Genomic DNA, 16,103 nt, shown 5'->3' with positions numbered 1-16,103 from the left:
TGTCAGACTCTCAATTTCAGCTCAGGTCATGATCTCAGGGTCGAGGGACTGAGCCCTGCGTCAGGCTCCGTGCTGCGCGTGGAACCTGCTTGAGATTCTCTCCCCTTCTGCCCCTCCCCCACCCATGTATGCACACTCTGTCTTTAAAACAAAACAAAATAAAGTAGCACAATAAAGCAATGGAATGGAATAAAAACGCATATTAGTCAAAAGAAGAAATTGAAAAATAGAAAAAGTAAAGCAATAACTAGAAGCCACAGAATTATAAAACCGGGTGGTTCAACCAAGAAATGTTATATGCAGCCCCTTAAACTTGACCTGTTCCTATGGAAAGGACCCATTTTCCATTCTGTTGCTACTCATTATCATATGCCACTTTCTCCACCACCCTCTTTAAATGCAGTGACCAAAACTGAACTCTGTCTTCAAGTAAGGGTGATATCCACCCACTGAATAGAAACAGAATGTTAGCCAGGTCCCACGGCATCATTTCCACTGATCATTGACAACTTTAGAATTCATCGGTTTGTCGTTCTCTATGATCTTCAGGGCTTTTGCCAGACCTGCCAATATTTGTGATTTGTGTTGCTTTGGATTTGTTCTTATTTTTGTTTATGTTTACTTATATTTGAGAAAGAGAGCGCAAGCAGGGGAGGGGCAGAGAGAGAGGGAGACACAGAATCTGAAGCAGGCTCCCCAACTTTGGGTTTGTTCTTAATGATACTCTTCTGAATTTGAACAAGAAAAATCGTGGAAGGCATCCTAGAAAGATCCCCTAGCCCAACATAAATGGCAGACAACTGCTCCAGCATCTTAACAACTAATATACATCAGAGCCAAAGTAATACCAACCATGGATCCTTATCTTCATGGACTCACATGTAGCTTTATAAATAAATATATTCTAAATTTTACTTCTGTGAAAAGAGAAAGGAAATAAGAAAACTAAGGCAAGGAAGGTTAGAAACTAAAAGGAGGACTTTGTGGAAGACTGATCACAACCAGTATAAGACTGAGTGCCCAGGGAGCACCTGTGTGACTCAGTTGGTTAAGTGTCCGACTTCAGCTCAGGTCATGATCTCGTGGTTTGTAGTTTTGAGCTCCTCATCAGGCTCTGTGCTGACAGCTCAGAGCCTGGAGCCTGCTTCAGATTCTGTGTCTCCCTTCCTCTTTGCCCCTCCCTCACTCATGCTCTGTCTCTCTCTCTCTCTCTCTCTCTCTCTCTCTCTCAAAAAAAAAAAAATAAAATAAAAATTTAAAAATATCTTTTAAACAAAAAACCTCAACACCAGCAGACTGCTCACAGTATAAGAGGCATTTAGTGACTAAGTCCAGGCTGAAGTCCTATCTTGTGTTCATATGGGGGATCAACAAGTAGCAATAGGAAGGTAGGTTATGAAATGGCCCACACAATTTATGTTTTTCATTGTCCTTGTTGCTCACATAAAAATGTAATTCCCTATGAGACCTGAAGTATGGTGTGGCTCCTCTGTATGTGTGTCCACATAAGTATGCACACTCCTGGAAGAATGTAAGTCCAGATGTGAAAAAGAATCAACTGTGGTTACACCTGAGGAGTGAGAAAGGCAAGGGGAAATTTTACTTAGAACTCAATATAAATCAATATTGCTTGGTTTCTTAAAAACAGTCAGCAGGTATAATTTTGGACATTCAAAATAAAGAATAAAGAAACAAGCAAATAATGACGAATGAATTTAGACACGAGAGAAAAAATGTGCAAAGAGAAACTATAAAAGAGAGTATCACAACTGTCCTTTAAAGGGGTCTTATTTTGTCCCTTCTCTTCTGATTTCCTATCTGCATTTGGGAGAAGGGGGGGGGGGGCTCAGACCCCTGGCTGTATATGTCAAGTTTTCTTTTCACATGTTACCTGGAAAACCAAACAGTACTGACATTGATTTTAAAAAGCAAGAAGCAACAAGTCACTGAATTAGATGAAAACCTTATATTACACACATCTACAACCATGACTTACTCTTTAAACAGATCAATAGAAACAATCATTTACCTTTCTTCAAAGAGATGGCTGAAGTAACTCTAGCTCACTCATGATAGCTTCTGTGTTGTTGACAAGTAATTAGAGATAGTAATGGATTGTTTGTCAAAACCTCAATGACTAGGGTTCATGATCTTAATACGCCTGAACCAATTTCTCAGGTAGATTGCAGGACCCTTTATCAATCCTTCACAGGATTTTTCTCCCCAAAATACCACTTTTTTTTCCTTAAAATACCAGTCTTTTTCCCTAAAATACCACTTTTATATCACCTGTCAAATCCAAAGCTTATCATCTTCTTTCCTTCTTCATTAGATCCAACCCAAACTCCTCAGGGGGATATTAAAAGCCTTCCTTGCTTAGGGGCACCTGGGTGGCTAGTCTGACTCGATTTCAGCTCAGGTCATGATCACACAGTTGATGAGACCAAACCTCGTGTTGGGCTCTGTGCAGACAGGATGGAGCCTACTTGGGATTCTCTCTCTCCCTCTCTCTCTCTCTGTGCTCCTCCCTCGCAAGGACTCTCTCTCAATAAACAAGTAAGTAAACATGAGGTAAAAAAAACTTAAAAATAAATTAAAAACCTTTGCATGATCTGGCTCCACCCTAAGCATTCTTACCCCACTGCTTTCCTACACCAAACCCTGTTAATCTGCCTCACAAGTCTTTTGTCTCTTAATCAATAAGTACTCACTTGCAAGTCTATTTACTCAAGGGAACAGCATATGCAGAAAGCAGAAGTTAAATTAAGATGTCTTTACAGAAATGGTAATGCTTTTTGTTTTTCTTTTAAACAGAGAAGACAATCAATTGTTTCTTGCCTATTTATATTACCAACTCCAAGTAAGTAACAGTATGGCTAAGAAAGAGAACATGACTGACTGCAAGTCCAGGCTCCAAAGTCTGCTCATAGGATCAAATGTCAGCTCTACTAATTACAAAATTACAGTATGATCTAGGGCAAGTTATTTTTCTCTCTGTACCTGAGATTCATCATCCCAAAAGTTGAGATAACAACTATGGTCATCTCATTGAGTTCTGATGAACATTGCTAGTTGTCAAAATTACTTTTAGGTACTCAGTTTTTTCTAATGAATTTGATGCCATCATCTGGTATAGAAATCTCCAGAATCCAACCTTTTCTTCAGATACCATGTTCTGAACCAGTACCCTTAATTAAAATTAAGCAATTAAAAATTAAATTAGGTGATAACTTGCTCTGGTGAACATTTATATAGTCATAATAACATAATTTTATGCAGTCATAGTATGTAAACTTTGCTTATTGATATTAAACTTTTAAAATCAACCTATGATTGAAACATGGAAGGAGTAATGATGAGAAGTTAGAGAGACAAGTGAGAGAAAGGATGGGTAAAGGGAGTACTATGGTCACAGGTAGAGTATTTCTATTTGGCAGAGTAGGAAAAAAAGTTAAGTGAATTGTTAAAGTTACAAAGATAGACAACCAATAAAGTAACTGAAAGAGATGTGGGGATGCTACTAGTGGGCTAATACCTCATCTACCATAGAAGAAAATTAATAGAGAATATCAAAAATTGAAAAATCAATAGGTAGTAGAGTAAGTACATCATATAGAGATATGAAAGGAACACTAAAACCCTACAAAAAGGATAGTAAGAGTTAAAAGTAATTTATTTAGGAAAGAAGTGAAGAGGGCTAAGAGATAAAATCATACTTCTTGTACTAGTTCTTTTATACTACTGTGTTTAAGATTTTCAACTGCTCTTGGGGCACCTGGGTGGTTGCCAGTTGAGCGTCTGACTTCAGCTCAGGTCATGATCTCACAGTTCATGAGTTCGAGTCCCTCACTGGGCTCTGTGCTGACAGCTCAGAGCCTGGAGCCTGCTTCAGATTCTGTGTCTCCCTCTCTCTGCCCCTTCCCCGCTCATGTTCTGTCTCTCTCTGTCTCTCAAAAATGAATAAACATTAAAAAATTTTTTTGGGGGCGCCTGGGTGGCGCAGTCGGTTAAGCGCCCGACTTCAGCCAGGTCACGATCTCGCGGTCCGTGAGTTCGAGCCCCGCGTCGGGCTCTGGGCTGATGGCTCAGAGCCTGGAGCCTGTTTCCGATTCTGTGTCTCCCTCTCTCTCTGCCCCTCCCCCGTTCATGCTCTGTCTCTCTCTGTCCCAAGAATAAATAAACGTTGAAAAAAAAAATTTAAAAAAAAAAATTTTTTTGAAAGATTTTCAACTGGTCTTAAACATAAGAAAATGTAACTCTTTTCTCGGAAGATGGTGGACATTCAGATGGAGCGTGCCTACCAAAAACAGTCAACCACCTTTCAAAATAAGAGGAAAATGCTGCTTGGAGAAACTGGCAAGTAGAAGTTCCCATGGTACTATAAAAACATGGGTCTGGGCTTCAAGACTCCCAAGGAGGCCACTGAGGGTACCTACATTGACAAGAAATGCCCTTTTACTGGTAATGCCATCTGAGGGCAGATTCTGTCTGATGTGGTGACCAAGATGAAGATGCAGAGGGCCACCGTCATCCCCTGAGACTACCTCCACTACATCTGACAGTACAGCTGCTTTGAGAAACACAAGAACATGTCTGTGTACCTGTCCCCGATTCAGGGATGTTCAGAATGGTGACACTGTTACAGTGGGCGAGTGCTAGTCCTTAAGCAAGAGTGTGCACTTCAACATGCTCAAAGTCATGAAGGCCACTGGCACCAAGAAGCAATTCTAGAAATTCTGGGACTATACATCTGCCCACACCCCACACCCCCAAATAAAGTTATTTTCCCAGAAAAAGAAAGAAAGAAAGAAAGAAAGAAAGAAAGAAAGAAAGAAAGAGAGAAAGGTAACTGAAAAAAATCTATTCATAATACCAACTGAAACCACAAGAATAAACCTAACAAGACATGTAAACAAGCTACATGAAGAAAACTCTTAATCCTCATCGATGTGAAAAAAGACTTAAAATTTGGTGAGTCCTACTTTGTTCCTCAAAGGCAAAACTCAGTGTCTTAAAGTTGGTGATTCTCCTCAGTTATTCCATAAATGCAATGCAATTCCAATTAAAAAAAAATCCTAACAGAATTACTTTGGGGACATTCCAGGCTATTTCTAAAATCATCTAGAACAAAAAAACACATGAAAAGAGAAAAAAATTTAAATGAGAACAATGATAAAGAACTTGCCCTACTAGATAGTTCAGAACTAGACTAACTGATCTATGGAACAGAATAAAGTACACAGTATCATAAGCTTTACCCTTTTTGTGAAATAGGGAAATCATAATTTTTAACAAAGTTAAATACCAAGAAATGATCACTGACCTCCCTACTCTAATGTTATATTTGAGCTGATTATGCAAGTTTCATGACAACATTCAAATCAATGTCTTGTAACCTAAAACAAAAGGTTGAGTTGGGGTTCTCTGAGCTTCCTGGGAAAAATATTTTCTGTTCTCCATAAAAGAAATACAGGTACATAATCAGGCACAATACTAATAGACAGTAAGAGGTCAGAAATTTGGAGCGGAAATGTTAAATTTCACATCAGGTAATATTACCTACTTGTAGCTAATATATTCCAATTGCAAGACAGTGATCGGATAAAATGTGGAAGGAAGAAGCAGGGTGAATTCTAGAGCAGCTTTGATCAGGGGCAAAGGACAGCAATGTAGACTTCAGAGTCCCGTGTTTTCTCATGAAAGATCTAAGCTAAGAAACTTGGGACCATTGTGTTCTCACCTATTTACTGCAAGAGCCTTCTGGTCTCCCTTGCTCTAGCTTCATCCCTCCCCTCAGTCTCTAAACTGTTGTCAGAGAGATCTTTCTGAAATTCAAATCAGATTAATCTCTCCCCAGCTTAAAACCTTCTCCTCTGGAGTGGGGGGTGAGGGAAGGAGGATAATGTTCAAATTTCTTAGCCTGGATTATGAGGTCTTTAGTATAACACCTGGCCCTGGCCTACTTCTTCATCTTCAATCCTTGCTTATCAACCAGATATAATCCTTCTTATTCTTCAAAGCTTAGTCAAATGTTTCAACCTCCAGAAATCCTTTGCTTACTTCTCTATGCTCAAGCTACCACTGGAATATATTCCTCTATTACAGTGCTACCATAATTACATTGATATAAGCATGTCTTTGCAATATACTATGAATTACTGAAAAAAAAGTTAATACTTTTATTCACTTTCATATCCCCTACCAGCATTTTGTACATAAAGCATTCAATACATCTTTGATTGTACCAATTAACTAGTAGCAGTTATGGATTCCAACAGAAACTCCCCTCCCTTGTACAAAGTAGTTTTCCCCTCCCTTGTACAAAGAATTCAAATGACATAAAGAGAGAAATCACAAGTATCTAAAATGCTTAGCATCTTCTAAAAGCAAAAATCTGTTTGATTAAAAAGAGTAGGTCCAGCCATCATCATCTGGGAATAAGAGGGCTCAATTCCAGCCACAGATCCATTTCATGTCACAGAGGAAAATGTACAGCCTGGTTGTTTTGTTTTTGTTTTTTCCTCCTTAAAAGAGTAAGATTGCTATGGTTTCTTCCTGCTCTAGAAATCTAGGACTCATTCCTACATTGACATCAGCATAAGGTATTCAATACACAGTGTGCACCCTGCTGTCATGTAGGTTATACTAAGCCAAAGGGAAAATTAGTGGCAGATGCTACCAAGGTTCTAGGTCAAAGTGTTTTTTATTTGCACTCCAGAACAAATAAAATTTCTCTTCAATTAAAGTAGATGAAATGTGCATTACCCTTATTTCTATATTTATGTCATTTTATATTTCTGTGGTCTTTCCATCTTCCAAATGCTTTCAGAGGCATTATACCAGTAATTCTTATAATAACCTTATGAAGTAAGAAGTAGTATTATCCCTAGTTGCTAAAAAGGAAGTTGGGGTTCATAGACATACAAGATTATAAAAACGCTTGCCTTATATGCCTAAAGCTTCTTCTGACTTCTGTTTTTATGTTGCAATTCAAGTATCTTACAGTATATTGAATGTAGTAAGAATCACTGAGATAACTTCCAACTCAGAGGCTTATTATGTTATACTAAATTTTGAGGCTAATAGTATTTCCTTAAGTATATGCATAAATACACACAATATAGGAGCAAGCATGAGTTTTACACTTAACACAGTTTTAGCACTACAGATATGGCATCAAAACTCAGGTTTCTTCTCTCTGGTCTTTCTGGCTCTCAAAGAACATTTTTCAACCTTATATCCCCATCATTTGAAACAACTTCCACTAACATCGTTTAATAATAAATATAACTCAGGTTTGGTGAAAATTAGAATCTACTAATTTTAACACACTATGAAAATGAATTGATCTCTTTAATCTAAGATATATCATTTAAAACTGTTCTGGAATTCAGAAGAAAGATTTCTTTAAAAATAGTCTTGCTATCCAGTAAGATTAATACCAAGATAGGCAGTCAGTAGAGAAAAATTTTTCACTCAGCAAAATGAATCATTAACCTGAATAATTGAAAATGTGTTAAGTAACATATGAAATATATGCTCATGAAAAAAATCTCTGGTAAGACCATCTGTATGTGAAAATATCTACCCTGAAACAAGACACCTTAAATTCATCTACCTTAAAAGCTTATACATGACTAGAAAAACTCATTGCAAATGTCCATACTGTTTCATTTTAACTTTAATTCAGTCTTAAAGATCATTATATGGTCAAAGTAATGGAAGTCATTTTCATCATTACTTCCCTGATGTGCAAAGCAAGAGAAACTTGACAGTATGCTGTGCATTTCAACTTACTCCTATATTCAGCATACGAAAGAGTTGCCAAACATATTAAGACAAAACTCTAAATGGAAAATCCTTCTGACAAACTGCATGTTGAGTTAACCAAATCCCCAAACCCTAACCTATTTCTATATAAAAGATCCTTCCAAGGCTTAGAAAACTCGGTCATGCTCAGAAATCTCATCCATGATCTATATTTTGAATAAAAAGGAAGCATCAATGCTGGTTACTGTGAACATGACACACTGAAGTTGATACCATGAACTAGCAACAATCTCAAGACAGGCTCTCAGCGCACTGGCATGATAAAGTCACATTTGAGTAGACACACATGAATAATCTGAAATGACAGACGAATTTCAGTTTGAAGACAAGTTTAGAAGACATTTCTTGACGTGTCATTTATTCTGTCTGAACAGGCAGGAATATTTCTTATAATTCAAGAACAGTGTCCATCTATTTTAAATTTCTGATCTCCTAACTCACACTTTCAAATGTTTCTCTCATGCTACAGGAGCTGACAGACTCTAAGAACATGATACATGGATTCTGCCTCCATTTTATCTATGCTGAGTACTTATACCATGTCATTTTATAAAGCTAATTATTTTCACTATCCATGACCATCTTTAATTGATACAAATTGGGAATGATTCTGTCCAGATTATTGTAAAAAGTTAAAATACAGCTTTAGTCATTTTCAAACTGAATAAGACTTGGAATGTTAAAATTAAAACTCACTATTCCTAAGTGTCAGGCACACAAAATTTTTAAGCACATCTATATCCTTGACTTGTAACCTAAGAATACAAATGATTTTGTCACTGACCACTTTATTACAACGTACTCCCAATTCATCAGCATGCAAATTCTACTGTTACAAAAAGTACACATTGGCAAGAAAAAAACACTTTGCCTGATCAAAAATACTTTACCTTTTCATCTCATATCGAAATAGAATACCTCAAATATGTTGTCAAGAGTTCAAATAAATATTTAAACTTAATTAAACATAAGATAAAATAAGAAATATTTACCATCTTTTACTAGGACTATTACACTTACCTTAAAATTAGTAGTATGACTCTTACCTTTTTCTGGACTCAAGTTTTTATACACTTCAAGGTCTGCCATTAAATTTAATATTGTTATACATTATTGGCAAGAGCAGTAAAATTTCTCTCTAAAGGCAAAGCCTTTTTCTGATACACATCTCCAAAAAGGAAAAGAAAAAAAAAAAGGCAAAGAAATCCTCAGCAGCCCCAGGAACTTGGCTCATTCTGCCCTTTATGGCATGAGGAGATCTTCACAATCCAGGCTTTACAGTGTGGAGAAAATAAATCCATGAGATATGATTATAGAACTTTGTCCCAAACTGAAAAGCACAGCCAGCTAAGAACACTGGAAGCATCTGCTCAGGGCTGCCGCTATTGTGGGAATGCAGGCGCTGTGGCTACTTTGGGTATGAGACATGCATGCTTAGTGCAGGGCTTAAAACCCTCCAGGCATTATGCACATTTAATGTCTGGGAAGTGTAGGTCTTTAACCATCAAAGAAACCCTCCTCACCTACAGAGGCCATTGAGAAACACTGATTACCATGGTAGTGACGCAGGCTGAATGCAGAAAATGAACATGCACACACACAGAGAAACACACAGAAGCACACACACAGACACGCACACTCTCGGAAGCAAACATCACTCCATTGGAGGCAAAAACAAGCCATTAAAAAATAAGCTATCTGTGGTCCTCTACACTGTACACTACTTTTGTGCCAGTCAGGGTGAGCACATATTATTGACAGCATTGAAGCTTTTCCTTGATTTTTGTCCTTATTCCACACACAAACGTAGCAATGATTACAGAAAAGACTGGAATGTTTCCAACTTAGATTGAACGAGGTGACAGTTTCAAAATACTTGGCAGTAAAGGCTACTTCTCAGGTAAAAATCACATGCCTGTGGGTAAGGGAAGTAGCAAGAATGGGTCTGAGAAAGCCAGTTTTTAGTGAATGAACAAGCATATTATTAAAGTACAATTTTCCCTAAAATATACATAAGAATTATTTGTATGTTTTAATCAACTTCTTCACAGAGATAGGTAGACAGACAGACAAAACAGGCAGGCAAGTCTTTCACAAAGCAATTTACCGTAGTCTTGCATTTAAAAGCTCTAACTAGGTCTCTCCATCCTGAGCATTAACTCCCTCACTCCAGAATTCTCTACTATCAGGGCCCCTTGCCATTTTCTTCTCTCCAGCTTCAGCTGTGCCCCTGAGACTCCCATTACCACCCATTCTGTACATGCCAGCATCAACCCCTCTACTCCACTCCCATTAGGACCACATAGCCCAGATCACTAACCCATCCCTCTCCTCAGAGGCATCAAGTTCTACTCCATTCCTGTTCACCTGTTTCCCAACTGAATTGCCCCTCACCCAATTTGCAAACCCCACTGTTTACTCTTAAACACTCTGAGAAATCTGAATGTCAAAGATGTATGTGCAAGTACATATAATTAGGAGATCCTTCTTGCAAGATTGCATCTGATATACACAGAGAGAGAGAGAGAGAGAGAGAGAGAGAGAGAGAGAGAGAGAGAGAGAGAGATACACCTACCCAAAATAGCAGTTAAGAGTCTATGAGCCTATCTGCCTGGGTTCAAATCCTGACTCTGCCACCAACCATCTGTGTGACCATGGGCAAGTTATTTAAATGGTCTGCTCCTCAATTTCTTTATTTGCACAATAGGCATAATAATAGTTCCCATTTCAAATGTTATTGCAGGAATTTAATACACATAAAGTGCTTAGAATCAATTATTTTATATTATGATTATCATACTATGGTTATTAGTCTTGAAATCCTTTACATCAACACAGAAATGCAGTGGGGTTCATTGTTTAGTCTTAATGAACCAGTACTTTGAAAGTAGAGTGGTACCCCCCAAATGTGAGGTATCTCAGAAATTCTCACTCCTGTTAAATTCAAACGTTTAATACTACCAGATAATCTTATACAAAAGATTTGTGTTCCCATAACACAAAATTTGTGCAAAGTGATGGGTTTTCTAATTCCTGTGACTTATCAGAACCAAAGCCACCTGAAAAGCAAAAGGCATCTTTCGGTCAATCTCTCACTGCATCCAGGAAAGAGATGGAGGCCAAAGTGCTCCCAAGGGAGGCTGGGAAAAATCTCCCTTCCCTTTCCCTTCCAAAGATTCCCCACCACAATCTTGTGATGCTAACACAAGGTAGGGTCAGGAGAGAGGAAGGGGGCAAACTGCTCCTCCCCCTCCTCATCCATAGGGAGTTTTCTCCCAATAGGTTCTTCATGCTTCTGGCCCTCTAGCCATCAAAGCTCCCCAGGCTCCTCCCTAGAAAGGCTCAAACATGAAGCCCACCACCACAGCGATGGGCAGTGCCTCAGGTTTATCCTGAATGTGATGGTGAGCACTCAGCAGCTCCACAGAGCAGGCGGGGGAGGTTTTAGAAAACAGGCATGGCCCATGAGTATTCATTTGACCACCAAGGAAAACTCAAGGATTTTTTAGAGTTCAGAAATATCTACACCTTATTAAATATCCAATTCTTCAGCAGCAGCAAATAATTCTCTATGCAGCCCATTTGAAAGACTCCTTTGAAACACCTATTCTAGGGTTGGCAGAGACACTGGATGACTAACACATTGCCCCCTAGTTACTCCCCAGAGTTCTCCCAGCAGAAGGTCATGTATAAAGTCGAGGTCAACAGGCTTTAAGGGGTGGTGATGCTTCCTTTGACTGGGTCACCCAACAACCATACAGCTTTAGAATTTTTAACTTCTTACCTGAAATTCTCATTTGAAAAGACTGAGCATTTTCCAGATTAGTTCCAGCACAGTAGTTGGCATACAAAATAGGTACCTCATTAGATGTCTCCAATTTCTAATCATTAGACCTAATAGGAAATTCTCTTCCACCAATCAAGTGAAAAAGAAAAGTGTCTCCGAGTTCAGCTTCTCAATTTACAATGAGTGAACGACTTTAAGCCCCATCTGACGACATTTTCCTCACCTTTCACACCTGAGTTCTACTTCAGATTTCTTATAGAAACATCACAGAGTAACAGGCTACAGCATGGGCTTCAGAGTCAGATGGAGGAAAATCTGAGTCCCAGCTTTCATGACCTTGCGGAGTTGCGGGTGGGGTGGCCAGGTAAAACAGAACACCTAGTTAAATTCAAATTTTGGATAAACAACAAAAATTTTTTAGTATAAGTATGTCCCATGCAAAATTTCCTATATTTTTATTTGTTAAATCTGACAACCCAACTGAGGGGGCCTCTCTGAGACTAAAATATCCTCATGTGGAGCCTGTAGCACCCACTTCATAGGGTATTTCTGAAGGGTAAATGAGCTAGTATAGGCCAAGAGCCAACTCCCCGTACCTGGACAAGTAAGTATGCAGTATCCAGAAGTTAAGTGAATGGCCACTCCAATCACTGGGTGGATATAACTTTATTTAATTAAGTCACATGCTAAAGAGGTTGTACACTATACTGTCTCCACACACACCTCAATCTCACCAGCCACATAATTCCAAATTGAGACCAACTCAGGGCAAAAGCATGGCATATATCTCTGCCTCAAGACTCCCAAGTCCAATTAGAAAGCCTACTGACACCAAACATGGGAGCCACATCACTTCGTGAGGCCATTATTATAAAAGCTACCATTTACCAAACACCATAAACATTACCTTCTCTAATCTTCATAAAAATTATGCAAGGAGATCTATTAGTATTCTTATTTTAAATTTAGGTAAGGAGACAGATTCAAGTTGGACAAGATGCCCAAGATCATACAGCTGTGCTAGAAGCAGAATTCGAACCCAAGCTAACTCTAGGTCAGGCCCTGTCCACCGGCTCCATGTTTCAGGCCAGATGAAAACCATCTAAAGATTTCAGGCCTAAATTCAGAATTCTTCACTCTCCCAATTAGAGAATGTTCCTCATTGTCAGAAGCTGTTAGGGCCTCTGGCTTAGGAACACAGAGATGCTTAGTAAGTAAAATCATCTGGAAAACCATCATTTCAAATTAGCCATGCAATTTTTTATGTTTTTTAAGTTTTATGTGCATTCAAAGTAGTACAAACGCAAGTGGAACTCAGTGGTAACTTCACAGTGAAAGAGCCTCTGGGTGGTACCGAGCCACATCCTTGCACAGAACCTGTCCTTTACTCTTAGAGCACCTAGGTAACTTAGTGAAGGGTTGATTTCACAGGAACTTTCACACACTGCTGATAAACTGTAAGTTAAGAGCATAAATTTTGGGGAGCCTGGGTGGCTCAATCGGTTGGGCGTCTGACTTTGGCTCAGGTCATGATCTCGCATTACATGGGTTCGAGCCCCATGTCGGGCTCTGTGCTGACAGCTCAGAGACTCGAGCCTGCTTCGGATTCTGTGTCTCCCCCTCTCTCTGCCCCTCCCCTGCTTGTGCTCTCTGTCTCTCAAAAAATGAGTAAATGTTAAAAAAAATTTTTTAAGAGTATAAATTTTAACAAACTTATTGCAAAGTCAGGAGGCAATATGCAACAAGAGTCATAGAAATGTCTATATTTATTTTAGTCAATAATCATTACTGCTAGAAAGCTATCATAAAGCTATGAGAAATATAAAAATCTATGTACAAGGATATTTCATTAGTATTAGTTATAAAAATAACTGTCAATATAAATGCCTATCAACAAGAGAACGATTACTAAAATATACATTCATATTTTAGAATTCTATCTAGCCATTAACAATGTTCCAGACATTGCATTACCTGAAGAATGTCTGACATACTATATGAAAAAAGGAGGGGCACCTGGGTGGCTCAGTCGGTTAGGCATCCAATTCTTGATTTTGGCTCAGGTCATGGTCTCATGGTTCGGGAGTTCCAGCCCTATGTCAGGTTCCATGCTGTCAGTGCAGAGTATGCTTAAAATTCTCATTCTCTCTCTCTCTCTCTCTCTCTCTCTCTCTCTCTCTCTCTCTCTCTCTCTCCCTCCCTCCCTCTGCCCCTCCCCTGCTCACACTCACACACACACACTCTCTCTCTCAAGATAAACAAAATTTTTAAAAAAGAAAAAAGATACAAACTAAATATACGATTTTTATTATGTAAAATGTGTATATAAACACAGAATGGAGGACTAGAAAAATATATGAAAAAGATTAACAATGATATCTCTAGGTATTTTTATTTTCTTCTGAAGTTTAACTATATTTTAATATTTTAGAACTAGCATTTACTTCTTTTGTTCAGGAAACAAAACGACATTTTTTAGAGTACAGCCAGTTTAGTAATACTCAACTAGGGAAGAAATAATCCCTTCCCACTGGTGTATTGAAACAATGAAGAAATGTCTTTGAGAATTACTGACATTTATGGAGCACTGACTACATTTCAGACACTGCTCCTAGCATTGCACATGCCTTATTTCATCCTTACAATGCCTGTACAAGTGAATTAAGTATAATCCTTTCTCTAGTTTCAGATGTGGAAACTGAGGCAGAGAGAAGTCAAGTCACTTCCCTGAGCTGGCCCAGCAAATGAGTCATAGACCTGAGATCTGAATCCCCACAGCCTGTATTCAGGACCAATGCTCTTCACCACATAAGGCAGTACAGAGATCCTGCTATCTATTTTTTCATCTGAAAGCCTTGTACAGCAGCACATAGAACTATTAGAGCTTAATTCCTTTTATGAAATCTCACTGTGCGCTCAACTACACAGGGAGCCCCAAATCCTCAATATAATATAGCAAAATCACCCATATAACTACACAAACAGATGAAACCCCAACAAGAATCCTATACATACATACAAATTTAAAGAGCTAGATTTCAGGATACCCCCAAATGGATGCTCCAGGGAGATCCATGCTACCAGGATGAGCGAGCACATTTGCTTCGGTAAGTCAGGGGGATCCTCCACTGCGGCATTATTCTGCCTGAGCCTCCCTTCTTCACCCCAAGCTGGCTCAGGTCATTCTGGGGACACTGGGCACCAGTCCTTCAACAAAATCCCCTGACCACTCCAGACCATCTGTACTTACTAGCTCTCTTAGGCAATACCTGGCTCTCAAGTAGGGGCAGCGCCATCCAATTAGTGGGTCTATGCAAATCACAGACATCAAAGAAGAGCAGCTAACTGAAGGGTAGAGACCTTTGCCCCTGAGGGTCTATTAATCTATGGGATAGCACTGGAAATCTGCTCTTGGTTTATATTTACAATGGACTCAACTAAGGAAAGCTGCTGCAGTCGTTGCAGATTTGAAGTTACATGGATTAAAAAGAGTAGGGCTACTATATCCACTCAAACCAGCACAGCACACACCCACGACCTATTCATCACCAATGCATTTAAGGAGATCACTATTATATGAAGCTCAGAAACTCCTGTCAGGACTATCCCAGAAAACTGCTAGAGCTTTTGCATCAAGTGCCATGGAACAAAACGGAATGTTACCATGAGTTCACCTTCAAAGAAAAAGTTAAGGTGCTCCACAAAGGGGTATGTAATGTCCTTAAACGCTCAGTGGCGGTAATCATAACCTTGCCACTCCTGTGTGGTGCTTTCCATTCTATCCCTTACAAAGCCCTTTAAGGAACAGATGCCTCAGTGAACCTGACAACTATATGAAGTGGGAGAGGACCAGGATCATCTTGCCTTACAGACGTGGAAGCTGAGCCTCAGAGACTCTTCATGACTTGCCCAAGATCACAAAAGTAACAGCAGGGTGGGAGGGAATACCTGAAACTGGACTTTCTAATCCAAACACAGGGTTCTTCCCCCATATCGTGTATACACCCTTAACATTACTGCCAGCAAGAAATAACTGCTAGACAATAGAGTATAACCAAGAACTGTAAACCCAGTGCACTACAAAAATGTCATCTGAGAGCCGAGGAACATCTGGAGGAACACAGGTTTCTGTCCAATGACTGTTAAACTATGCTGAGAATGGCAGAAACAAGGATTCTATTTAGGCAGCAGGCTTACCATGGCTGTTTATTCATCACTGGAGACAGAGAACTACGTATTCTAATGATATGGAACATGTCCTATAGATCACACATGCTTGTCAAATAAACCAGTTTGGATTTCTCCTTCATTAAATACCTGATGTGCATCAGTGGGCAGTAATTGCTACACATTTTTAAATGTCTGAATCCCAAAATAAACTAAGTATTACCCATATTTAACATTGCTATGTTCCACAGGACAGAGATGAGCCACCCTTTGGCCCCCCTGCCTCTTTGAAATGATGTTTCCTTGATGATTTATTGAT

At 39.1% G+C, this 16,103-nt stretch overlaps 1 protein-coding gene and 1 pseudogene across 7 annotated transcripts in view; one reads left to right on the top strand and one right to left on the bottom strand.

The window, feature by feature from the left end:
* Window positions 1-16,103, bottom strand: part of PLCH1 (phospholipase C eta 1) — a 219,594-nt gene that overhangs the window by 149,255 nt on the left and 54,236 nt on the right. Inside the window, exon 1 of one of the 7 annotated variants that reach the window (XM_043595070.1) lies at window positions 8,877-9,355. The exons of the other annotated variants lie outside the window; for them this stretch is intronic. Coding sequence (XP_043451005.1) covers window positions 8,877-8,919 — 43 coding nt within the window. The 5' untranslated portion in view covers window positions 8,920-9,355. Of the gene's footprint in view, window positions 1-8,876; window positions 9,356-16,103 lie in introns of those variants that run through there. 7 annotated transcript variants of the gene reach the window in all.
* On the top strand, window positions 4,272-8,383 carry LOC122492229 (annotated as a pseudogene).

Source organism: Prionailurus bengalensis, chromosome C2 (genome assembly GCF_016509475.1).
Source record: "Prionailurus bengalensis isolate Pbe53 chromosome C2, Fcat_Pben_1.1_paternal_pri, whole genome shotgun sequence".
NCBI lineage: Eukaryota > Metazoa > Chordata > Mammalia > Carnivora > Felidae > Prionailurus > Prionailurus bengalensis.
The sequence above is the reverse complement of the archived record's forward strand: the minus strand, read 5'-3'. Positions and strand labels throughout refer to the sequence as shown.